Genomic DNA, 25,888 nt, shown 5'->3' on the forward strand with positions numbered 1-25,888 from the left:
ATGTTTGAAACGCAGTTAGATAACCTAGCAACAGTGAAGAGACCACGAATGTTGGTCTTTCTTTTAGTGAGGCAATTTCCCCATCCTCAGACAGCCGTCTCATCTCCATGTAATTCCCTTAGTCTGTATATTGATATAGGGTTTTAAAAGCTAATAAATGTAAAGCCTGAAATATTAATATCTTTCAGTGGGATTTCGCTGACATGCTTCGTCTTTTTAAAATTCTCGATCAATGTTCACAAAACCAGCTGTCTCTAAAGCTTGATGGAATGACCTTATAGACTTTAGATTTAAGTGAAAAGCTGAACTTTGCTTTAATTAGCTGGCTCTGATCCCTGTGTTAATAAGGCTGTGGACACAGTGAAAAGATTTTATTAAACTGGTGCTGAAGGTGAGTGATATTCCTGTTGGGGATTTTCACACTTTTCCTCTTTTGGACAACCGGTGCTGGTGTCAAATTCTCCCAGGTTCATGCGGACCGGGGGTTTGATGCAAGTTAAAGATACCTCCACTCTTGTCACAAAGAAATATTCTTGTTTCTCAGCCCCAGCCTCCAGAATGCAGCAATTCCCCCCTCCCCTTCCCCTCTCCTGTACTAGCCCATCTTGTGGCTTCTCCAAGTGAAGAGCGCCAATCTACTGTTGAGTTGGAGCAGTTTGTGCAGGGAGTCTATGCTCAGGAGGAAGGGGATGGAATATGTGAAGGGTGGCATGCTGGCACAGTGGTTAGCGCTGCTGCCTCACAGGGCCAGGGACCCAGGTTCAATTCCCAGAGCTCGAATCGCTGTCTGTGTGGAGTTTGCATGTTCTCCCCGTGTCTGCGTGGATTTTCTCTGGGTGCTCCGGTTTCCTCCTCCACTCCAAAGATGTGCTGGTTAGGTTGATTGGTCATGCTAAATTGCTCCTTTGTATCAGGGAGTTAAAAGGGTAAATAAGTAGGGGTATGGGGATAGGGCCTGGGTGGGATTGTGGTCGGTGCAGACTCGATGGGCCGAATGGTGACCTTCTGCACTGTAGAGATTCTATGAATCTAACTATCGACGGGACACGGTTGTCACTGGCTGGCCTGAGGGCAGTGGAGTGTCAACCACATTGCTGTCACTCTCGAGTTGCATGTAGACCAGACAGGTAAGGACGGCAGATTTCCATCTCTAAAGGACATGAGTGAATCAGATGGGTTTTTCCGATAATTGACAATCGTTTCATGATCATCAGACGATCCTTGATTCCAGATTTTTTTTTTATTGAATTCAAATTCCACCATCTGCTGTGGCGGGATTCGAGCCCGTGTGCCAGAACATTAGCTGAGTTTCAGGATTAATAGTCTATGATGATACCACTAGGCCATTTTTGTTATGTGTGTGTTATGAGGAAATGGTAATGAAAAATTAAATGTGAGAGTTCACATTTATTGGTGTCCTTCATGACCTCTGGATGTCCCACAGTGGTGTATAGACAATGAAGCACTTTTTGTACAGTGTGGTCATTGTACTGTAAACAAATGTAGCGACCAATTTGCACACCATAAAACTGCAATGGGGTAATGATCTGATGAACTTTTTGCTTCAGTGATGTTTGTTAGAGGGGTAAATAATTGGCCATGACATTGGGGAGAACTTGGGTGGCACAGTGGCAGAGTGGTTAGCTGTGCTGCCTCGCAGCGCCTGGGATCCGGGTTTGATTCCAATCTCGGATCACTGTATGGAGTTTGCATGTTCTCCCTGTGTCTGTGAGGGTTTCTTCTGGGTGCTCCGGTTTCCTCCCACACTCCAAAGATGTGCGGGTTAGGTTGATTGGCCATGCTAAATTGCCCCTTAGTATCAGGAGGGACTAGTAGATAAGACATTTCTTGATCTAATTCCCTCTTAGTGTTGTGGAGACTATAAGACATTTCTTGACCCAAAGAGTGATGAGCCTGTGGAATCCATTACTACAGGAAGTCACTGATGCCAAAACATTGAATGTATTCAAGCGGCGGCTGGACATTGCACTTGGGGCGAATGGGATCAAAGGTTATGGGGAGAAAGCAGGATTAGGCTGTTGAGTTGGACGATCAGTCATGATCGTGATGAATGGCAGAGCAAGCTCGAAGGACCAGATGGCCTCCTGATGTTTCTATGTTTCTAAATGCATGGCGTAACAAGAATAGAGTCTGGCTGCGATTGTTGGTGCAAGTTCAATGGGCCGAATGGCCTATTCCTGCACTGTAGGGATTCTAACGCCATGAGACCTGTCACACCCAACCTAGTCAGCAAATGAGTTCTCGGTTTAATCTGAAAAATAGCACCCCCCACAGTGCAGCACTCCCTCCATACTGCACTGATGTGACTGTATGTGATGTGCTCAAATCCTCTGGTGGGCCTGCTACACACTATACCGATATTAATCAGTGTTACATTTGATGAACCGAGAATTGAGTATTCCAGGAATCTGCTGTGCATTCATGCAGTGACATATCTTGTATTACTTTAATGTTGCTGCTCTGCGTGTTGCTGGGTGACTGGTCGCCCACACGCAACCCTCCATCAGTAACAAGCTGGGATGTTTTGATGATATTTCACGTAGATTCAGGGAAAGAGAAGTTATTCTCTCGGCGGGATGCTCAGAGGCCATTTACAATGCGGTACCATTCGTCCAAAATAAAAGTGTTATTTTTAATTGATGGAGAAGTGAAAGCCAATTGAAGGAATAAAGATTAAAACCTATCGCTATTTAAACAGCACCAACCCCTAAAGCACTGTCTGCTGCCTGACAAACTTGCTTCGTATTAGGGGCTCCGTGCATTTGCGAGTTGTTTTGCACATGGCTCGAGCTTCGCTTATTGGCACTTTGTTTCTGATTCAGGGAAGGCACCTGAAAAACCTGGCTCGCTGGTTTGAGTGGCGATCTCGAAGGTTAAACTTTTTGTTGTTTTTAATCCCATTCCTGAGTAAAGGAGCTTGATCTAGTGGAGAAGATGCCTGCTGGAGTTGTGGGGAAAGGGCCTGGGAGGGAGTGTGGTTGGTGCAGAGTCGATGGGCTGAATGGCCTCCTTCTGTACTGTAGGGTTTCTATGATTCTATGGCATCAGTCCCTCTCGTATGCAAATGGATGCTGCACCTTTGTGTGAAAACACCCAGATTGGGTGGCTGAATGAAGCAATTAGTAAAGACTTGAAGTCCCAGGAGATGAAAGTGGGGGGAAATTGCACCACAGAAAGCATCCTTCCTGGATGTATCACTGCTTGGTATGGGTCCTGCAATGCTCAAGACCACAAGAAACTACAAAGGGTTGTGAACAAAGCCCATTGCATTAGCAAACAGGCCTCCCATCCATTGACTCTGTATACACTTCTTCCAGCCAGCTTTTCCGAGGCAACGAGAAGGACCCCACACGTCCCGGACATATTCTCCCCTCCTCCCTCTGGCGGGAAAAAGATACAAAAGTCTGAAGTCATGTACCAACTGACTCAAGAACAGCTTCTTCCCTGCTGCCGTCAGACTTTTGAATGGAGCTGCCTTATATTAAGTTGATCTTTCTCTACACCCTAGTTATGACTGTAACACTGCATTCTGCACTCTCTTCTCTTCTCCCATAAAACCATAGAATTCCTGCAGTATAGAAGGAGGTCATTCGGCTTATTGAGCCTGCACCAACAGCAATCCCATTCTATCCTGTTAACCCCAGATATATTTACTCTGCTAATCCCCCAGAAACTAGGGTCAATTTAGCATAGCCAATCAACCTAACCCGCACGTCTTTGGAATGTGGGAGGAAACCGGAGGAAACCCACGCAGACACGGGGAGAATGTGCAAACTCCACACACAGGGTGACCTAAGCTGGTATTTGAACCTGAGTCCCTGGCACTGTGAGGCAGCAGTGCCAACCATTGTGGTGCCCTTCTGTACTCTATGAATGGTATGCTCTGTATAGTGTGCAAGAACAATACTTTTTACTGTATCCCAATGCATTTGACAAGAATAAACCAAATAAACTGAGATAAATTAAATAATTTGGTCAGTCTGAGAAACTATCCCAAAACTGAAAATACCCCTCCCTCCCACCGACACATACCTATAATCTAAAAGATCCATCTTAAATTTTTTACACGTGTATATTTGGTATTTCCAAGTCTGGACAGTGCGTGACTCGGAGGGAAGCTTGCAGGTGGTGGTGTTCCTCCTAGGTGGGAGAGCGCATGGTTTTGGAAAATGCTTTGATGAGCTGGTGCAGTGCATCTCATAGATGGTGCACACTGCTGTCACTGTGCGGTAGTGATGGAAGGTACGTCCTTGATATGCGTGCATCACCCTGTTCATCTAAAGGGAAGACTAAAGTCATGATATTTACTATCGATCTGAGATGAAAAGGAATGTGTAAACATCTGGACGAGAGTGTCTTGAATCGAAGAGAACACCTGTGGAATGGATCTTTTCAAGAGCAGACTTGGTTTTGATATTGTATTGACTCCAAAGGTCAAAGCAGCACCTTCTCTTTAGAAGATTGGTGGCTTTTGATGCTTTGTTGATGAGTAACTTACACAGATGTAGCCAGTTGGATTTTTAAAAGCCTTTAGAAGCGTCCGATTTAAACAGAATGTTTTACATTTGTGTGAAAAACTCTGAGCCTGGGATGCAATCGTTTGGGCTTACTTGCCTTGGAGGCCTCGCTGGGAGAGGTGGCACAGTGGTTAGCACTGCTGTCTCATGACACCAGGGGCCTGGCTTGATTCCCGGCTTGGGTCACTGTCTGTGTGGAGTCTGCACTTTCTCCCCGTGTCTGCGTGGGTTTCCTCCGGGCGCTCCAGTTTCCTTGCTCAGTCCGAAAGATGTGCAGATTAAATGAATTGGCCATGCTAAATTCTCCCTCAGTGTACCCAAACAGGTGCCAGAGTGTGGGGACTAGGGGATTTTCACAATAACTTCATTGCAGTGTTAATGTAAGCCAACTCATGACACTAATAAATAAACTTTAAAGTTTAAAACTTTAAGAAATGCCTCAAAAATGAATTGGTACAAAATGAAGTTTGGTCGATTCTGTAGAAAATTGGGGAATCCACTTTGTACCTGATGAGTAATCTTCTTTGTGGCGTTGCTTTGGGAAGGAATGCTGACTTTGATTTTAGACCTTTAAGACCTTTATTCCAGACTGCCTTGGTTCAACCCCGCTCCTGAAAAGCAAGATCTCCGATAATGCAGCATCTGAAGTAGGGGCCACGATTCCACACGCGGGAGGTGGGATTTGAACCCAGACCTTCTGACTTGGAGGGCGGAGAACTACCTTTAGAACCAAGCCAATGTACCTAGTATGCACTTTGTGTATTTATGATTTAAAGTTTATTTATTAGTGTCACGAATCGGCTTTTATTAACACTGCAATGCTGTTACTGTGAAAATCCCCAAGTTGCTACACTCCGGCGCCTGTTCGGGTACACTGAGGGAGAATTTAGCATGGCCAATGCACCTAACCAACACATCATTTGGACTGTGGGAGGAAACCGGAGCACCTGGAGGAAACCCACACAGACATGGGGAGAATGTGCAGACTCCACATAGAAAGTGACCCAAGCCAAGAATTGAACCCTGGTCCCTGGTGTTGTGAGGCAGCAGTGCTAACCACTGTGACACTAACCACCAATGACCTGAAACAACTGCCTTAGCATGATTATGGAAATCAAGGAAATTTGGCTTCAGTAACTTGTGCTGTCTTTACACTATTTCTGTAATTGTTTAATCTTTACCAGTTTGAGAAAATCCCTGCTAGATCCTTCCATTGTTCAATAAGGCAGCCCCCCCGCGCCCTGTGAAAATACTTTGTGATGAATTTCCTGAACTGATGCCAGTTCAGACAGGAGGGTCAGGAGGCTGGGAGGGAGGGAGGGAGGGAGGGGAGGGGGTTGTAAATTTGCTCTCGAGGACTCGGGAGCAGCAGGATAATTTTTCTGCATTTTTTCAGCGTAGTTCTTTTCCCCCTTTGCTGAGACCTACATTATAGTTTTTGTGTCTGAAAGTGTTCTTATGGAATCAAATTTATTTGTATTAGGATTTGTAAGAAGTTCCACAGTTGCATTTTCTTAAATGTGGCGTATCTAATATGCAGAGATGAAGGTTTCAGATCTCAATTGTTATGCATTTGGAGCAGTTTACAGAAGGAATATGGTGTGTGTTCCACACTTTGCTTTGGGACTGATTTGCTTACATTGATTTCCATTAGTTTTGCACTGATTTAAAGTTCTGGTGCTTTTTGTAATAAGATTCTCCAGTACTGACTCTCATTAGCTTTTCAGCTCAAGGTTTCCATCATAAGCAAATAGCCTTGATCAGACCCCAGCTACAGTACGTGGTGTCCCGCTTTGGGAACTGCATCTCACAATGGATGTATTGGCTTTAGAAGTGGATATTGCGTGCAGGAATCAGAATTATACCTGGCCTTAAAGGGCTAAATTATAAAGACGGGTTGAATGAGCATGATTCGTACTCCCTTCAGTTTAGAAATGGAATGATTTCATTGAAGCGTTTACAATGATGAGAAGAATTCAGAATGGTAGCTGAGTTTGGATTCTGTCAGGGCCACTTAGTTTCCAACCTCATTACTACAGCCTTAAAGTTAAAGTTTATAAGTCACAAGTAGGCTTACATTAACACTGCACCAAAGCAAATGTGAAAATCCTCCAGTCGTCGCACTCCAGCAGCTGTTTGGGTACACTGAGGGAGAATTTGGCATGGCCAATACACTTAACCAGCACATCTTTTGGAATGTCGGAGAAAACCGGAGCACCTGGAGGAAACCCCGCAGACCTAGGGAGAATATGCAAACTCCACACAGACAGTGACCAAGCCAGGAATCGAACCTGGGTCCTTGGTGCTGAGAGGCAGCAGTGCTAACCACTGTGCCACCATGCTGCCTTGGTCTAAACAAGGGAAAATGAGTTGGATTCAGGAGGTGAGGGGAGAATGACTCTTGACATTAGGGTAGCATTTGTGGTAAGAGCAAACCCTAGCAAAATTGGAGCTCATGAGAATTAAGAAAAACTTTCCAATTGGTTGGATTTGTACCCAGCACTGCTTGTTGCAGGCCTATAAGCTCAGTTCTAGGTCATCACTGCAGGAATTCCTTAGGGTAGTGTCCTAGGCCCAAAAATCTACCCACCTGTTTCAATAATTACTTTCCCTCTGTAATACAGTCAAAAATGGAGATGTTTGTAGATGATTGCACAGTATTCAAATACCTTTCTAAACTCCTCAGAGGCTCCCTCCTGTGTGTCTGGCCTACTTATATAAGCCATTGAACTGGTAAACCACAAATCTAGATCAATGCTTTGGGGTTTCAGGTTCAAATCTCACCAAAACTCCTCAGATAATAAAGGATTCCATACCAACATGCAACAACACAAGACTGGGGAAGAAAATGTGCCAGTTAATGGCACTTACAAACACGGTTCAGTACTATTTGCCATGCTTCATAGTAAAGCAATCCTTCATAGAATCCTACAGTGCAGAAGGAGGCCATTTGGCCCATCAAGTCTGCACTGACTACAATCCCACCCATGCCCCATCCCCATAACCCCATGCATTTATCCTAGCTAGTCCCTCTGACACTAAGGAGCAATTTAGCATAGCCAGTTCATCTAATCTTTGAACTGCAGGAGGAAACCCATGCAGGCATGGGGAGAATGTGCAAACTCCACACAGACAGTGACCCAAGCCAGGAATTAAACCTGGGTCTGGCTTTTTGAGATAGCAGTGTTAATCATTGTGCTGCCCCATGTGCAATAAGACCAGGACAACAGTCAGGCATGGGCTGTCAAGTGGCAAGTAACACTGGCACCACACAAGTGCCAACCCATGGCCATCTATAGCAAATGAGAATGTAATCATCTCTACGTGATATTCAATGACAGTCTTCTCTTATCTACATCCATTGGCCAGAAACTGAACTGGACCAGCTACATAAATACTGCGGCTACCAGAGCAGGTCAGAGGCTGTGACTTCTGGAGTGACTCTCCAAAGACTGTCCACAATCTGCAAGGCACAAGTCAGGAGTGTGATGGAATACTCTCCACTTGCCTGGATGGGTACCGCTCTAACACTCAAGGAGCTTGACACCATCCAGGACAAAGCAACCCACTTGATTGGCACCCCATCCACCACCTTCAACATTCACTCCCTTCACCACCAATGCACAGTGGCAGTCCAGTGTGTACCATCTATAAAATGTACTGAAGGAACTCACCAAGGCTCTTTAGGCATCATCTTCCAAACTCATGACTGCTGCCATCCAGAAGAACAAAGGCAGCAGACACATGGGAACACCACCAGCTGAAAGTTCCCCTCCAAGTCACATCCTGTTCTGACTTGTAACCATAGATCTGTTCCTTCATTTTGCAGGGTCAAAATCCTGGAAACCCCTTCCTTGGGGCAGCACAGTGGCATAGTGGTTAGCACTGCTGCCTCACTGCCGGGGACCTGAGTTAAAATCCGGTTTCGTGTGGAATTTGTTGCACGTTCTCCCCGTGTCTGCTTGGGTTTCCTCCCACACCAAAGATGTGTGAGTTACGTTGATTGGCCGTGCTAAATTAACACGAGTATCGGGGGATTAGCAGAGTAAATATGAGGGGTTACAGGAATAGGCGGGATTGTGGTTGGTGCAGACTTGATGAGCTGAATGGCCTCCTTCTGCACTGTAGGGATTCTATGATTCTTCCCTGACACAGCTCTGTGAGTATAGTCATACCAGAGGAACAACAGTGGTTTAAGAGGAGGCAACTGATCAGCAGCTTTTTGAGGGCAGTTAGGATTGGGCTATAAATACTGGTTTTGCCAATGTTGTGTGCATCCCATGAAAGAATTAAAATAAAAACAAGATAACTAGTGAGTAATTTTTTTTCACTTAGCAGTTAGTGGAATCAAAAAATTCTTCCAGTGCAGGAGGAGGCCATGTGGCTCATCCAGTCTGCACTGACAACGATTCCACGCAGCCCCTACCCCTATGACCGCACGTATTTACTCTTCCAGTCCCCTAAGGGGCAATTTAACGTGGCCAATACATCTAGCATGCACATTTTTGGACTGTGGGAGGAAACTGTAGCACCCGGAGGAAATCCATGCAGACATGGGGAGAATGTGCAAACTCCACACAGACATTGACCCAAGCTGGGAGTCGAACCCTGGTCCCTGGCGCTATGAGACAGCAGCGCTAACCACTGTGCCACCCGTGCCCCCACTTTCAAATGGTTCAACATCTTTGGAATGAACATACTGCCGCTCTCAATAGAGATTTGTTACCCTACAATCTCCACAAACTCAGCCTTCAGGTTCTAATTTCACAAGCTGGTCAAATGGTTTTGATGCCAACCTTCCCGCTGTAAATGGAAGGAACAATAAAACTCTGATAAAGAAGAATCTGTAGCTCCTTCAAAAGAGACTTGGAAGAGGGTTTAGTTGAAATTTTCAATACTGATACTGACAAGTCTTTAGGGAAGATCACCAAGGGATGTGGAACAAAGGGACGTGGAGATCAGCCATGATCTGAAGAAAGAGGCTTCTCACATCTATTATTGAATCAGACAGAACACATAGTAACATAGAAAATACTGCTATGGTTTGCAAAATCTCATAACTGTCTTGGCTTGAGACAATTCACATCTCTTTATCCCTCTCACCACGCACACTGTCCGTAACTGTAAAGACTTGATTCCCTGAAAAGACTTTGTTTCCTGTAAAGATTCGCATTCCAACCATTCTTCACATTCTAGTCTGTAATTTTCTTGCAATTGTGCCTTTGCCTATATATGCCGTGTTTGTGAACTAACCTCCATTCACCTGATGAAGGAGCAGTGCTCCGAAAGCTCGTGATTCCAAACAAACCTGTTCGACTTTAACCTGACGTTATGAAACCAGTCCAACGCCAGCATCTCCACATCATAGAAAATAGAAGCAGGAGTAGGCCATTTCGCCCTTTGAACTTGCTCCACCATTCATTTTGACCGTGGCTGATCATCAAATTCAGTATCCTGCTGCAGGGGAGGCTATTCGGCCCATTGTGCCCTTGCCGGCTTTTTTGAAAGAGCTTCCCAATTCGCCCCACTTTCCTCTTTCTCCATTGCCTTGCACATATTTCCTGTCTAAGTATAACTCCACATCAAATTACTGTTTGATCTGCTCCCGCCACCCTTTCAGGCTGTGCGTTCAAGATTATTGCATCTTACTGCGTTTTAAGTAAAAAAAAATCCCTCCACTTCCTTCGGTGTGTTTGGACAATTATCTTAAATCTGCGTCCTTTGGGTAACGGAAACCATTGTCACTACCTATTCTCTATATAAATAAACCCTCAGAATTTGACCATTTCTCTTCAATCTCCTCTGAACTTTTCTGCTCGAAGAAGCCCAATCCCACTTTCTCTAATTTCTCCATATAACTCTCCATCTCTCCGTGATGTAAGAGGAGAGGTTGACCAGGTGGGGTCTGTTTTTGCTGGAATTCAGACGAATGAAGGGGGGGGAATCTCATAGAGACTTACAAAATTTTAACAGGACTAGACACGGCAGATGCAGGGAGGATGGTCCCGATGGCGGGGGAGTCCACAACCAGGGGTCACAGCCTGAGGATTCAAGGTAGACCATTTAGGACGGAGGTGAGGAGACATTTCTTCACCCAAAGAGAGGTGAGTCTGTGGAATTCATTACCACAGGAAGTAGTTGATGCCAAAACATTGAATGTATTCACGAGGCGGCTGGATATAGCACTTAGGGTGAATGGGATCAAAGGTTATGGGGTGAAAGCAGGATTATGCTATTGAGTTGGATGATCAGCAGTGACCGTAATGAATAGTGGAGCAGGCTCGAAGAGCCAAAAGGCCTCCTCCTGCTCCTATCTTCTATGTTTCTAAATAACTGGTGCCGTTCTGATAAACCTCTTGCGCACATCTCCAAGATCTTGATCTTTCTAAAGAATTGGAACACAAATACCTTCGCTGAAATTTAAACAGTAGCCTTTAACAACTAAAACCCGCATTTGAATTGCAGCTTCTATGTATCCTAAATATCCCTAAGCTGCTTCAAAGAAGTATTAGAATTTTTGACACCAAGCTGTGTGGAAACATGAGGGCTGATTAAGTTTTTAAGTTTAAAGTTTATTTATTAGTGTCACAAGTAGCTTACATTCACACCGCAATTAAGTTACTGTGAAAATCCCCGTCTGGCCACACTTTGCCCCACCTGCTAAGGCAGAATTTAGCATGGCCAATGCACCACGCGATGGCCGAGTGGTATAATCACTAAACTATTAATCCAGAAACTCAGCTAACGTTCTGGGGACCTGGGTTCGAATCCTGCCATGGCAGATGGTGGAATTTGAATTCAATAAAAAAAAATCTGGAATTACGAATCCAGATGACCATGAAACCATTGTCAATTATTGGAAAAATCCATCTGGATCACCAATGTCCTTTAGGGAAGGAAATCTGCCATCCTTACCCAGCCTGGCCTACATGTGACTCTCAACTGCCCTTCGGGCAACAAGGGATGGGCAACAAATGCTGGCCAGCCAAAGACGCCTATGTCCTATGAAGGAATAAAAAAAAAGCAGCACGTCTTTTGGACTGTGGGAGGAAACTGGAGCAAATGGTGGAAATCCATGCAGACACGGGGAGAATGTGCAGACTCCACACAAACAGCGACCCAAGCTGGGAATCGAACCCAGGTCCCTGGCACTGTGAGGCAGCAGTGCTAACCACTGTGCCGTCCAAGGAATGGATTTTAGAATCATAGAATCCTACAGTGCATGAGAAGGCCACTCAGCCCATCGAGTCTGCACCAACTACAATCCCTATCTCCATAATCCCATTTACCCTAGTTAATCCCCTGACACTAATAAACAGTTTAGCATGGCTAATCCACCTAACCTGCACATCTTTGGACTGTGGGAGGAAACCCACGCATACGCGTGAGAACGTGCAAACTCCACACAGACGGTGATCCATGCCGAGAATTGAACCTGAGACCCCAGTGCTGTGAGGCAGCAGTGCTAACCACTATGCTACCATGCACCCTAGGAGTGGTAAAGAGATTTATAACTTTTTACCATCATTCCCTGGCTTTGTAACATCTTTACCAATTTTAGGAGCTCAGAAAGTTACCTAACAGCGGGTGATGACGTTGATCTGTAGTCACTGTCACTGGAGAATATGTGGCAGCCATTCTGCACAAAGCAAGTTCAGCAAATATGTTTGGCATAATTGCCAGATAATTTGCTAGTTTATGATGATGGTTTAGGAATAAATATTGGCTACGGCACCGTGATGACTCTCCTTTGGATTAGTGCTATGGGATCTTTGTTATCCACATGAGAGAGCAGGCAGGATCTCGGTTGAATGTCTCACACAGATAATGGCATATCTGGCAGTGTAGCACTCCCTCGGCACTGTCTGATCCAGAAGAATTTTGTCAGTCTGAACTGGGGTTTCAGTCCATGGGATTCAGAGAGGAGATTGGTCCCTTTAACCTGTGACTGATCTAATTGAATGATACCCTGGGCTCAACGGACTGAATGGCCGTCACGGTTTTGTCGTATACTTGCCAACAGATTTATCGGGATATTTTAGTCGGGTAAACCAATTTGGGAAATTGCGGGACCAGCTATGATATCTGTACTTGCAAACTGTGACAGACATGTTCTAATGCCTTTGCGAGGAGCTTCTTGCTTCTGCATTAATCTTTGGCTTTTTTATCTTCCAGTTCAAAGTTTGTCCCCCGAGCCTGTGCGTTTCTACCCCTGGGCACAGGACTGATCTATTCCAGAGGAACCCCAACAGCGTCCTCATTACAGACTTCTTTGGCAGTGTCCGCAAGGTGGAAATAACAACCGACATCATCCAACTGACCCCGAATGACACTGAAACCGAACCAGAGTAAGTGGGTCTCTGTGTGTGTGTGTGTGCGTGTGTGTGTGTGTGTGTGTGTGTGTGTGTGTGTGTGCCTCTCTCTCCCTCTGTCTGCGAGTGTGAGTCTCTCTTTGTCTGCGAGTGTGAGTCTCTGTCTGCGAGTGTGTGTCTCTCTCTGCCTGTGAGTGTGTGTCTCTCTCTGCCTGCGAGTGTGTGTCTCTCTCTGCCTGCGAGTGTGTGTCTCTCTCTGCCTGCGAGTGTGTGTCTCTCTCTGCCTGCGAGTGTGTGTCTCTCTCTGCCTGCGAGTGTGTGTCTCTCTCTGCCTGCGAGTGTGTGTCTCTCTCTGCCTGCGAGTGTGTGTCTCTCTCTGCCTGCGAGTGTGTGCCTCTCTCTGCGAGTGTATGTGTCTCTCTCTCTGTGCCTGCGAGTGTGTGTCTCTCTCTCTGCCTGCGAGTGTGTGTCTCTCTCTGCCTGCGAGTGTGTCTCTCTCTCTGTGCCTGCGAGTGTGTGTCTCTCTCTCTGCCTGCGAGTGTGTGTCTCTCTCTGCGAGTGTGTGTGTCTCTCTCTCTGTGCCTGCGAGTGTGTGTCTCTCTCTGTGCCTGCGAGTGTGTGTGTCTCTCTCTCTGCCTGCGAGTGTGTGTGTCTCTCTCTCTCTGCCTGCGAGTGTGTCTCTCTCTCTCTGCCTGCGAGTATATGTCCCTCTCTCTGCCTGCGAGTATATGTCCCTCTCTCTGCCTGCGAGTGTGTGTCTCTTTGTCTGCCTGCGAGTGTGTGTCTCTTTGTCTGCCTGCGAGTGTGTGTCTCTTTGTCTGCCTGCGAGTCTGTGTGTCTCTTTGTCTGCCTGTGAGTGTGTGTCTCTTTGTCTGCCTGCGAGTCTGTGTGTCTCTCTGTCTGCCTGTGAGTGTGTGTCTCTTTGTCTGCCTGCGAGTCTGTGTGTCTCTTTGTCTGCCTGCGAGTCTGTGTGTCTCTTTGTCTGCCAGCAAGTCTGTGTGTCTCTTTGTCTGCCTGTGCGTGTGTGTGTCTTTGTCTGCCTGCGAGTCTGTGTGTCTCTTTGTCTGCCTGCGAGTGTGTGTCTCTTTGTCTGCCTGCGAGTGTGTGTCTCTTTGTCTGCCTGCGAGTGTGTGTCTCTTTGTCTGCCTGCGAGTCTGTGTGTCTCTTTGTCTGCCTGCGAGTCTGTGTGTCTCTTTGTCTGCCTGCGAGTGTGTGTCTCTTTGTCTGCCTGCGAGTGTGTGTCTCTTTGTCTGCCTGTGCGTGTGTGTCTCTTTGTCTGCCTGCGAGTGTGTGTCTCTTTGTCTGCCTGCGAGTGTGTGTCTCTTTGTCTGCCTGCGAGTCTGTGTGTCTCTTTGTCTGCCTGTGAGTGTGTGTCTCTTTGTCTGCCTGCGAGTCTGTGTGTCTCTTTGTCTGCCTGCGAGTCTGTGTGTCTCTTTGTCTGCCTGCGAGTCTGTGTGTCTCTTTGTCTGCCTGTGAGTGTGTGTCTCTTTGTCTGCCTGCGAGTCTGTGTGTCTCTTTGTCTGCCTGTGAGTATGTGTCTCTTTGTCTGCCTGCGAGTCTGTGTGTCTCTTTGTCTGCCTGTGAGTGTGTGTCTCTTTGTCTGCCTGCAAGTCTGTGTGTCTCTTTGTCTGCCTGCGCGTGTGTGTGTCTTTGTCTGCCTGCGAGTCTGTGTGTCTCTTTGTCTGCCTGCGAGTCTGTGTGTCTCTTTGTCTGCCTGCGAGTGTGTGTCTCTTTGTCTGCCTGCGAGTCTGTGTGTCTCTTTGTCTGCCTGCGAGTGTGTGTCTCTTTGTCTGCCTGCGAGTCTGTGTGTCTCTTTGTCTGCCTGTGAGTGTGTGTCTATTTGTCTGCCTGTGAGTGTGTGTCTATTTGTCTGCCTGCGAGCCTGTGTGTCTCTCTGTCTGCGAGTGTGTTTGTCTTTCTCTGTCTGCTTGTGTGTGCATGTATGTCTGCTTGTGCGTGTGTGTGTGTGTGCATGCATGCAGTCTCATGTCGGTGTATGCATGCATCTGCATAGGTGTCTGTGTGCGTCCGTACACCTGTATGAGTGTGTGTGAGAATGGGTCTGTGTATATTAGCTGCCTGAGAATGAGTTTGGAATGAGTTGCTGTTGGTGAGTGTATCAGTTGTTTTCCTGAGCCAGGGCAGTGTGACGAATGTAAGCGTTAAGGGTAGAATGAATGTAACAATGTAGGTGTGTAATTGCTGCAAAAGACATTTTGCCAAAGCTTTCCATCTTGTACTCATCAGGACAGTTGTAAGAGTAACAATATCAGGGGAGACAACAACTTTATACTGCATCAGAAGGGAGTGCTGATTGGTTGTCAAGTGACTGTATTGGTAGTGACATTGCCATGGAGAATGCACCAGTTGATGATGACTGATAGTTAATTGACAAGCAATATTTGAGATTCAGAGTAGGCAGCTTGACTGTGGTCAAGATACTGCCCCGAGGAATGAATCAGTGGATGGAGATCAGTTAGTTTGTTTAGCTGAAACAGGTGCAATGTGTTCTTCTGTCTGCAAAGAATCGGGTCTTATTTATTAATGTATGTAGCTTCCAGTACACACACATGCTTGTCAGATTGTCAGTGTAATATTTAGCACATCATTGGGATTTATTTAGCAAATATTGTCCAATTACAGAATCACATTTAATGTTCAACACAATGTTTTGAGTTTTGCAAGCAGAGTCTGTACCTTGCCCACCGCAAACAGTGGTGGGGATGTATTGTTTACGATCCGCCAGTCTTTGGGATGTGCGACCTATATACTTGGCATCACACTGAAGTTCATATATCACATTACGCATTAAAGAACTCAGCAGCCAACCTGAATGAGATGCCACTACGCTAACTGACTTCATTAGTAAGTATGTAGAAGACTGCGTGCCAAAGAAGCAAATCCATGCGTTTCCCGACCGGAAACCCACATGGATGAACAGGGAAATCCATTTCTTGCTGAAGTCTGGGTCTGACATGTTCAAGCCAGGCAACACTGATCTAAACAAGAAATCCAGATATGATCTGCGGAGAACCATCAAAGATGCTAAAAGACAGTACTGAACTAAGCTAGAGTCCCAGGCTAGCCACACTGACTCCCACCGACTATGGCAAGTTCTGCAAGATGTAACAGGCTACAAGTTGAAGGCATTTAAAATTGCCGGCTCCAACGCAGTGAGCTCAAAACATTCCATGCCCATTTTGAGCAAGTGGTCAGTGAGAGCGCGCCTTTCCTGGAAGCCTCGGCCTGATTGATTTCCGAGGTCACCATCACAGATGTCAGATCATTCTTCTTGAAAACCAATCCGTGGAAAGCGACTGGCCTGGATGGGATACCCGGACGAGCACTCAGATCCTGCGCAGATCAGCTGGTGGGGGCATTCGCAGGCATCTTTAACCTCTCCGTACAACAACCTGAGGTCTCTCTCTGCTTCAAGAAGACAACCATCATCCGTGTGCCAAAGAAAAGCCAGGTAGTGTGCCTTAATGACTATCGGCCAGTGGCTCTGACATCCATTATTGTGAAGTGCTTCGAAAAGTTAGTCATGTAACAAATCAGTTCCAGCCTCCAGGACTACCTGGATTCACTACAGTTTGCCTACCATCCCCCTGGCCCTGCACTCAACCCTGGAACACCTATAACAAGGGCACTTATGTCAGATGCTTATTTATTGACTACAGCTCAGCCTTCAACATCATTATTCCCATGAAACCCATGTCCAAACTCCGTGGCCTGGCCCTCAGCTCCTTCCTCTGTGACTGGATGCTGAACTTCCTAACTCACAGACCACAATTAGTAAGGATAGGCAACAACACCTCCTGCACGATCATCCTCAACACCGATGCTCCATGAGGCTGTGTTCTCAGCCCCCTACTGTACTCCTTATACATCTGTTACTGTGTGGCCAAATTCCCCTCCAATTTGATTTTCAAGTTTGCTCATGATACCACCGCAGTGGGTCAGGTCTCAAACATGATGAGACAGACAACAGGAAAGAGATAGAGAATCTGATGAACTGGTGCAACGACAATCATTTCTTCCTAAATGTCAATAAAAAGGAGATTGTTATTGCCTTCGGAAGTATACTGGAGAACGTGCCCCTGTCTACATCAAAAGGGGACAAAGTGGATCTTCAGGTTTCTGGGTATCCAGATCACTAACAACCTGTCCTGGTCCCCATTGCCATTGCTTTAGTTAAGAAAGCCCATCAACATCTCTACTTTCGCAGGAGGCTAAAGAAATTTAGCATGTCTGCTACGACTCTCCAACTTTTACAGATGCACCATAGAAAGCATTCTTTCTGTTTGTGTCACAGCTTGGTATGGCTCCTGCTCTGTCCAAGACCACAAGAAACTACAAAGGATCCTGAATGTAGCCCAATCCACCACACAAACCAGCCTCCCATCCATTGACTCTGTCTACATTTCCCGCTGCCTCGGCAAAGCGGCCAGCATAATTAAGGACCCCATGCACCCCGGACATTCTCTGTTCCACCTTCTTTCGGGAAAAGGATGCAAAAGTCTGAAGACACATACCAACCGAACCAAGAACAGCTTCTCATCAATGCTCTGTTTAATTGAAGCATTATTTCTAAGATGGCGCCGATGCGTGGTGATTTCTTGCAAGCATACCCTCTAATTTTATCTTTTACTCTCGTTCTAGGCTCTTAAAACCCTACTCTAACTCATTTTAGGTCCATCTCACATTACGCTGATCTTTCTCTACACTCTAGCTATGACTGTAACATTACATTCTGCAGTATCTCCCTTCCTTCTCTCCGAACAGTATGCTTTGTATAGTGCGCAAAAAGGAATACTTGTCACTGTATACTATTACATGTGACGATAAATCAGATCAAAATCAAAGATATTACTGGTGCAAACTCGATGGGCTGAAGGGCCTTTACTGCGCTATATGTCTCTATGAGATGAACGAATGGCTGTATAGCAACCATCGGAATACAGAAAGAAGGGATAAAGCAAGAAACAAGCCTGTAAAAGAACATTTAAAAGAAAGCAGAAGAAACGCACACTGAATAAAATGGAGGTAGAGGTTCTGCTCTCAAGTTGTCAAACTCAATATCAGATGTTGAATGCTGTCAAGTGCCAAATCCTGGAGCTGGCACTGAGCCTTCTGGACTCAATATTTAATTGACTAGAGAGCGATAATTCATTTTATTTGTTGACTTTTACAGGCAGATCTTCAGATACAGAATGCAATATAAAGGAGGTGTTTTATTTATGCAGAACTATGTGTACAACTCCCTCTAGTGTGATGTTATTGTAAATATTAAAACAGAAATTTCAGCCTGTTTGTGCTACAAGTGAGAATTGTTTTGTTACTCGTGTATTTTGACTGTTGTTTGATATTTTTTCAGCTCTTTGCTGTGAATTGTTTGCGCAACATTTGGCATTGAATCTTCTGGAAGCCTAGGGCCTCATGCTGGTCTGTCCTTAGCTATGTCAACAGCTTGAGTACATTTACTGATGTCAAAGTTCATGTGTTAATTTTCTGCTCACTTTGTCCAACTCACCATGTCATTTTTGAGCCAATTCTTGCAAATCAACTGCCTCCACCGGCTTGACATTGTTTGTGAACGTGATTCATTAATGTTGAGCTTTTAAATCTATAATTAATTTTTATTTCTCAAATTTATTGATTCAACTATACCACACAGTTTTAAAGACAAACAGGACTTGATAATTTTGAACATCACCTCACCCTTTTTACAGTTGTATTGCTTACTGACTCAGTGACTCTCATTAGGTCTGTCACTCTGGAATCATAGAATCCCTTCAGTGCAGGAGGCCATTCAACCCATCGAGTGTGCTCTCCAACAGAGCATCTAACCCAGGCCCATCCCCACCCCATTCCCTTAACTCCATGCATTTACTCCACTAATCCCCCTAACCACGTTTTAGGGCACTGAGGGGCGATTTAGCATGGCCAATCCACCTAACCTGTGCATCTTTGGCTTTGGGAGGAAACCAGAGCACCTGGAGACACGGGGAGAATGTGCAAACTCCACACAGACTGTGTCCAAGTTGGGAATTGAACCCGGTCCCCTGGCTATGAGGCGGCAACGCTAACCAAAACTCTATTGCCATGTCTCTCTCGGTGTCCTGGGATCAATATTATCTTTCCCTAACATATTCAGTTTGAACTGGTTTCATTAATGGAAGATTTTCATCATTATTTATGCTTAGAGAAAGGTATGATGTTCGTGCCTTCCTCCGTTACATTTAAAGGCTGTAATTATTGAAGATTATTTAGTGTTTTTGCTGATTCCCTGCGACATGCATAGCCTTTTTTTTAGTGCATTGCTCTGAGGGATAAACCAGCGAAAAGCTGCCTCTCATTTTGTTGGTTCATTCCTCTTGGCAATGCCTTGACGAATCAGTCAAGCTGCCTGGTTTAAATGTCAAACTAAGATTACCAGTTAACTATCAGTCACCATGGACTGGTGCATTCTCCATGGCAATGCCTCTACCAGTCAGAGTCCATTTGCCAACCAATCAATGCCATCTTTTCATGCAGGATAATTATGTTGTTTTCCCTTTCTTGTATTCTTGTGAATTGTCCTGATGAGTGCAAGGTGAAAAGCTTCAACAAAATATGTTTTCTTTTCTGCAAAACTCAAGTTCTGTACTAGTAAATGACTATTTAACCAGTTTATTGGAGTTCTGTGATGAGGTAACATGTTTTTTCTTTTATTCATTCAAGGGATGTGGACTTAGCTGGCTAGGTCAGCGATTATCACCCTCCCTAACTGTCCTTGAGAAGGTGGTGATGAGCAGCCTTCTTGGGCTGGTGCAATCCATATTATGTGGATTAAGGGGAACCAGTAGATGTACTGTACTTAGATTTCCAGAAGGCATTTGATAAGGTGCCACATCAAAGGTTATTGAGAAACATAAAAGCCAATGGTATGTGGGGTCATGTATTGATTTAGTTTGATTTATTATTGTAACATATATTAGTATACAGTGAAGAGTATTGTTTCTTGCATGCTATACAATCAAAACATACCATTCATAGAGAAGGAAAGGCGAGACTGCAGAATGTAGTGTTACAGTCATATCTAGGGTGTGAGAAAAGATCAACCTAGTGCAAGGTAGGTCCATTCAGAAGTCTGATGGCAGCAGGGAAGAAGCTGTTCTTGAGTCGGTTGGAGTTTTGTATTTTTTTCCTGACAGACGAAGGTGGAAGAGAGAATGTCTGGGGTGTGTGGAGTCCTTAATTATGCTGGCTGCTTTTCTGAGGCAGCAGGAAGTATAGACAGAGTCAACAGATGGGAGGCTGATTTGCGTGATGGATTGGGCTTCATTCACAACCCTTTGTGGTTTCTTATGGTCTTGGGCAGAGCAGGAACCATATCAAGCTGTGATACAACCAGAAAGAATGCTTGCTGTGGTGCATCTGTAAACGTTGGTGAGAGTTGTACTGGATATGCCAAATTTCCTTCGTCTTCTGAGAGAGTAGAGGCATAGGTGGGCTTTCTTAACTATAGTGTCGGCATAGTGGGACGAGGACAGGTTGTTGGTGATCTGGACACCTAAAAACTTGAAGCTCTCGACCCTTTCTACTTTGTCACCGTGGATAGAAGATTGGCTGGCTAACAGGAAACAACAAATAGGCATAATTGGTTTTCTGGTTGGCAGGATGTAACATGTGGTCTGCCACAGGGGTCAGTGCCAGGGCCTCAACTGTTTACAAGTTATATAAATGACTTGGATGAAGGGACTGAATGTATGGTCTTTAAACTTGGTGATGTTGGTAGGAAAGTGAGTTGTGAAGAGGATATAAGGAGGCTGCAAAGGGACATAGATAAGTTAAGTGATTGGGCAAGAATCAGGCAAATAGAGTGTAATGTGGGCAGATGTGAAATTGTCCACATCTGAGACGTAGAGGGATTTGGATGTCCTAATGGATGAAGTGCAAAAAGTCAGAATGCAGGCACAGCACGTAATTAGGAAAGTTAATAGAATGTTATTGTTTATTGCAAGAGGATATAAAAGTAGGAATTTGATTTATTATTATCACATGTATTAATATACAGTGAAAAGTGTTGTTTCCTCTGTGCTATACACATAAAGCATAGGAGTGCAGAAGAATGTAGTGTTACAGTCATAGTTAGGGTGTAGCGAAAGATCAACTTAATATAAGGTAGATCCATTCAAAAGTGAGTTAGAATAGAGTTTTAAGAGCATAGAACGAGAGTAGAAGATAAAATTAGAGGATATGCTTGCAAGAAGTCACAATGCATTGGCGCTATCTTGGAAGCTATGCTTCAGTTAAACAGGGCATTGGTGAGAGAACAGTTAGAGTACTGTGTACAGTATTAATCTCCTTTAAGGAAGGATATAAATGTGTAACTATTCAGAGAATGTTTACAGTACTGATCTAATACCTAGAATGGGAAAGTTGCACAGGGGAGGCTTGTATTGGCTGGAGTTTAGAAGGGTGAGAGGCAACTTGATTGAAACATAAAACGTACAAGATTCTGAGGGTGAATGTAGAGACAATGTTTCTTCTTGCAAGAGAATGTATAACTAAGGGGTCGCTCATTTAAAGCAAAGGTGAGGAGAACTTATTTCTGAGGGCTGTGTGTCTTTGGAACTCCTTCCCTCAAAAGGTGGTGGCGGCAGAGACTTTGAATACTGTTAAAACAGAGCTCGATAGTTTCTTGATAAGCAAGGGTGGCAAAGTTATTGAGGGTAGGAGAGAATGCGACTTCGAGGTCAAAGACCATAAGACATAGAAGCAGAATTAGGCCATTCGGCCCATCGAGTCTGTTCCTCCATTCAATCGTGGCCGATGTGGTTCAAAATAGGATCAGTCATGACGTCCCTGAATGGTGGAGCAGGCTTGAGGGGCCGAGTGGCCTACCCCTCTTAATTCACACGTTTGAGATTTCGCCCTTGTTCCGATTACTTCTTGGTTAAAATGTAAATTTGGTTGAAGTGCTGAAAATAATGAGGGGTCTAGCTAGTCGAAGGGTAGCAATTGTTCTGGTTGACAGGAGGGTCCGTGATGGGAAGGCACAGATTTCCTGTAATTGGCAATGCATCAGAGCGGAGGTGTTTTCATCATGCAGAGTGTTACAATCTGGAATGTACTGCTATAGAAAGAGGGATGGCAGCAGATTCAGTTATAACTTTCAAAAGGGGATGGAATAAATATTTGAAACACAGTGGGGGAGTGGAAACTATTTGGACTGTCTTTCAAAAAGCCAGCAGCAGAAATGGTGAGTGGAGTGGCGTCCTGCATTGCTACATAATTCTATTACTATATGAAAGCACTGATGTAATTTTCACACCAACTAATTATCTCGGACAGAGGAAATTGCATTGCTACCTTGATATATGTATTCCAGCAGTGGCGCAAAATGCCCCCTGCTTTCAATTTTGTCGTTTTTTTAAAAATATTGGACCAAAGTGGTTTCTTTTGGTTGATTTGCGGGATACGGACATCGCTGGCTAGGCCACCATTTTATTACCCATCCCTAATTGCCCATGAGCAGATGGTGGTGAAACACAAAGTGGTGACATGGGCATGAAGAGGTGAGGTAAATACCAAGTGCAATGATGCACCAAGTAATCGTGTGTCACGACTGCTTTCCAGTAGGTGTCCCCCTCTCTCCTTTTTTTTGAAAACCAGGCACTGTGTATTTCTCGCTAATCTTACTCGCGGTGACTCCTCACTGTGCAAGCCACTGAAGCGGAACTCAAAACAGCACAGTATGAGAAGTTAATGATGTGAAAAAGCCACTTGGCCCTCTAAAGGTCATTTGCCTCGGATTAACAGCGACTCGGATTTGCATAAGGCCTTTAACATAGTCAAATATCCTGATCAGAATAAAGATGGCACTGAATCATTGAATCATTGAATCCCTATAGTGCAGCAGGAGGCCACTGACAAGAGTCCCAACCAGGCTCTATTCCAATAAACCCACATATTTATCCTCCTAGTTTCCCTGACAGCAAGGAGCAATTTAGCACGGCCAATCCACCTAACCTGCACGTCTTTCAGACTGTTTGAAGAAACTGGAGCATGTGGAGGAAACCCATGCACACATGGGGAGAACGTGCAAACTCCACATAGACAGTGACCCGAGGCTGGGATCGAACCTGAGTCCCTGTGAGGCAGCAGTGCGAACCACTGTGCCACCCTAGTTTGTTTATTAGTGTCACAAGTAGATTACATTAACACTGCATTTGAAAATCCCCTAGTCACCACACTCCAACGCCTGTTTGGGTACACTGAGGGAGAATTTATCATGGTCATTGCACCTAACCAGCACGTCTTTTGGACTGTGGGAGGAAACTGGAGCACCCAGGGGAAACTCACGCAGACACGGAGAGAGTGTGCAGACTCCGCACAGATAGTGACCCAAGCTGGTAGTTGAACCTGGCTCACTGGTGTTGTGAGGCAGCAGTGCAAACCACTGTGCCATCATTCCAGAGAGTCAGTTATGCACAGAAGGAAGCCAATTTGCCCATTGCGTCCACCCGAGAGATATTGAGAAGTTGTGATCAGTGCAATATTAATGTAAACCTTTCTATTATGAATCCTGTCCCCGTTAATCAGCTCAGCTGCTTTCCAATAGCTGTGGTCTGCCGCTTCCTAATGTAAAGAGCCATTGGCCTAACCAAAATCAAAACCTCTCCAAAGGTAATTGAAGTTGAAGATATAGAAAATTAAAAGCTAGTTGCAGAAGCTTATTGGTGAAACTGCAGGTTTAATCGAGGTACTCGAAATGATGAGGCCTTACAGCAGGAAGTGTTTCTAGTAGCTGGGAGGATTGGTAACGAGAAAGTGCAGATTTAAGGTAATTGGTAAATGAGCCAGCAAGGAAAAGGCAGTGCTTTCATTACACAGCTAGTTTTTCTGTCATTAACTTCCTATACTGTGATGTTTCGAGTCCCGCTTCAGTGGCTTGCACAGGGAGGAATCATTGCAAGAAAGAAAAGACCAGGGGTTCAAACCATGATCAGATATAGCTTTTAGATTTAGACTTCCAAAGATTCGGGTAACAGTAAAGTCACCATAGTCCCAGACGACCACAGGCTGCCCCCCTCTGAGGGGGAGAGCTGACTGGTGGCGATTTTAACCTGAGGATCATCACAGATCAGGAGAGGGCAAGATGGGTTGGCACGGTGGTTAGCACTGTTGCCTCACAGCGCCAGGACAATTCCAACCTCTGTCTGTGTGGAGTTTGCACATTCTCCCCATGTCTGCATGGGTTTCTTCCAGATGCTCTGCTGTCCTCCTACAGTCCAAAGATGTGCAGGTTTGGTCTATTGGCTGTGCTAAATTGCCCCTATGTGTTGGGGGGGTCATGGGGATGGGGCCTAGGTGGGATTGTGGTCGGTGGAGGCTCAGTGGGACGAATGACCACCTCCCGCACTGTAGGGATACTGTGATTCTACAAAGATTGAGAAGATGGGGCCTTCATGAATAACCTCAACTGGTACGGGAATTGAACCCGTGCTGATGGCATCATCCCGCATCATAAACCAGCCGTCCAGTCAACTGAGCCAAACCGAAAGATTAGAGACTAGTCAGTCGAAGGCATGGCTGCCAGGGCTGAGATGTCAGCAATCAGAGTTGCGCAGGAGGTCTGTATTGGAGGACTACAGAGAGCTGGGAGGATTATAGAGCTTGGAGAAAGCTTCAGACAGGGAAGGATTGTGATAGCTTCTGTCTGTACTTTGGGTGACTGCAGTATTTCTGTCTCTACCAGCCTGTGTGGTAGATTATTCCAAGCATTTCTTCATCTTTCAGCAAAACGATTTCGCTTCATATCTGATTTTTAAATTCATTTGTCACCAATTTAAATCCTTCCCCTCTTGTCCCATTCCCTGTTCTCAGAACTCGAACTAAAATAAAAGGCTCATTTTAAAAAAAGCCTTGATTTTATTCCAGAGCAAAAACTGCCACCCTTCCTGCTCGATCAGACCATTCACATTAAAACTGCCCCATCTGCTCTAGAGAGGCAAACAGCAAAGGAATCGGGTGGATGAAAGAGGGTAGGTGGCTAAGTGTGGAAGAAAGAGGGAGCCTTGACTATAAACTTGCCCAAGGATTGGGCTGGAGTCACTTTATTTTTTATTCATTCGTGGGACATGAGTGTCACTAGCTGGCCAGCATTTATTGCCCATTCCTAGTTGCCTAAGGGCAGTTGAGATTCAACCATATTGTTGTGGCTCTGGAGTTACATGTAGGCCCGACCGGGTAAGGACGGTAGATTTCTGTCCCAAAAGTACATTAGTGAAGCAGATGGGCTTTTCCAACAATCAACAATAGTTTCATGGTCATCAGTAGATTCTTAATTCTAAATTTTTTAAAATTGAATTTGTATTCCACCAGTTGCTGTTGTTTCACAGCACCAGGTACCTGGGTTCAATTCCGGCCTCTGCCTGTGTGGAGTCTGCACGTTCCCCTCGCGTCTGCGTAGGTTTCCTCCAGGTGCCCCATCTCCTCCCACAGTCCAAAGATTTGCTGGTTGGGCCTATTGACCATGCAAAATTGCCTCTTTGTGTCAGGGGGTTACAGGGATGGGGCCTAGGTGAGCTCACTGAGTTTCTGGATTAATAGTCTAGTGATAATACAACTGGGCCATTGCCTCCCCACCTGGCCCTGAAATCATTAATGTCGCATGTATCACAACTTCCCAATATCTCTCGGGTGGATTCGACGGGCTTCCTTCTGTGCTGGAATGATTCCATGGCTCTTTGGTTTGGTGTCACCTTTATTCTGACTTCATCACAAATGAGTTTTTAGATAGAGGCTAATGTTGTTTGTGAAATATTCCACACAGACACTTTGACCCAGTTTATCACATTTACTCAAGTGCTTTTACTTTACGAGACAGACAAAGGACTGTGGTTCAAACTGAGTTTTATTAAAAACATTCACGGACTAAAGAAATAACCCTTACACAATAGATTTAAGTTAACGTTCCCCAAACTAGGTTAATTGCCTGAGAAATAGATATTACCCAGTCTGGTGAAATTGAGTGGGCTATTGAATTTA

The 25,888-nt window shown here is 45.1% G+C and overlaps 1 protein-coding gene across 1 annotated transcript in view; it reads left to right on the forward strand.

Annotated features, from left to right (window-relative positions):
* pigk (phosphatidylinositol glycan anchor biosynthesis, class K) overlaps positions 1-25,888 on the forward strand; it is a 133,285-nt gene that overhangs the window by 30,219 nt on the left and 77,178 nt on the right. The window contains exon 9 of the mRNA XM_080195161.1: positions 12,714-12,886. Within this exon, the coding sequence (XP_080051287.1) occupies positions 12,714-12,886 (173 nt within the window). The remainder of the gene's footprint in view (positions 1-12,713; positions 12,887-25,888) is intronic.

Source organism: Carcharhinus amblyrhynchos, chromosome 9, assembly GCF_965287045.1.
Source record: "Carcharhinus amblyrhynchos chromosome 9, sCarAmb.v2.hapA, whole genome shotgun sequence".
In the NCBI taxonomy this organism is placed as follows: domain Eukaryota; kingdom Metazoa; phylum Chordata; class Chondrichthyes; order Carcharhiniformes; family Carcharhinidae; genus Carcharhinus; species Carcharhinus amblyrhynchos.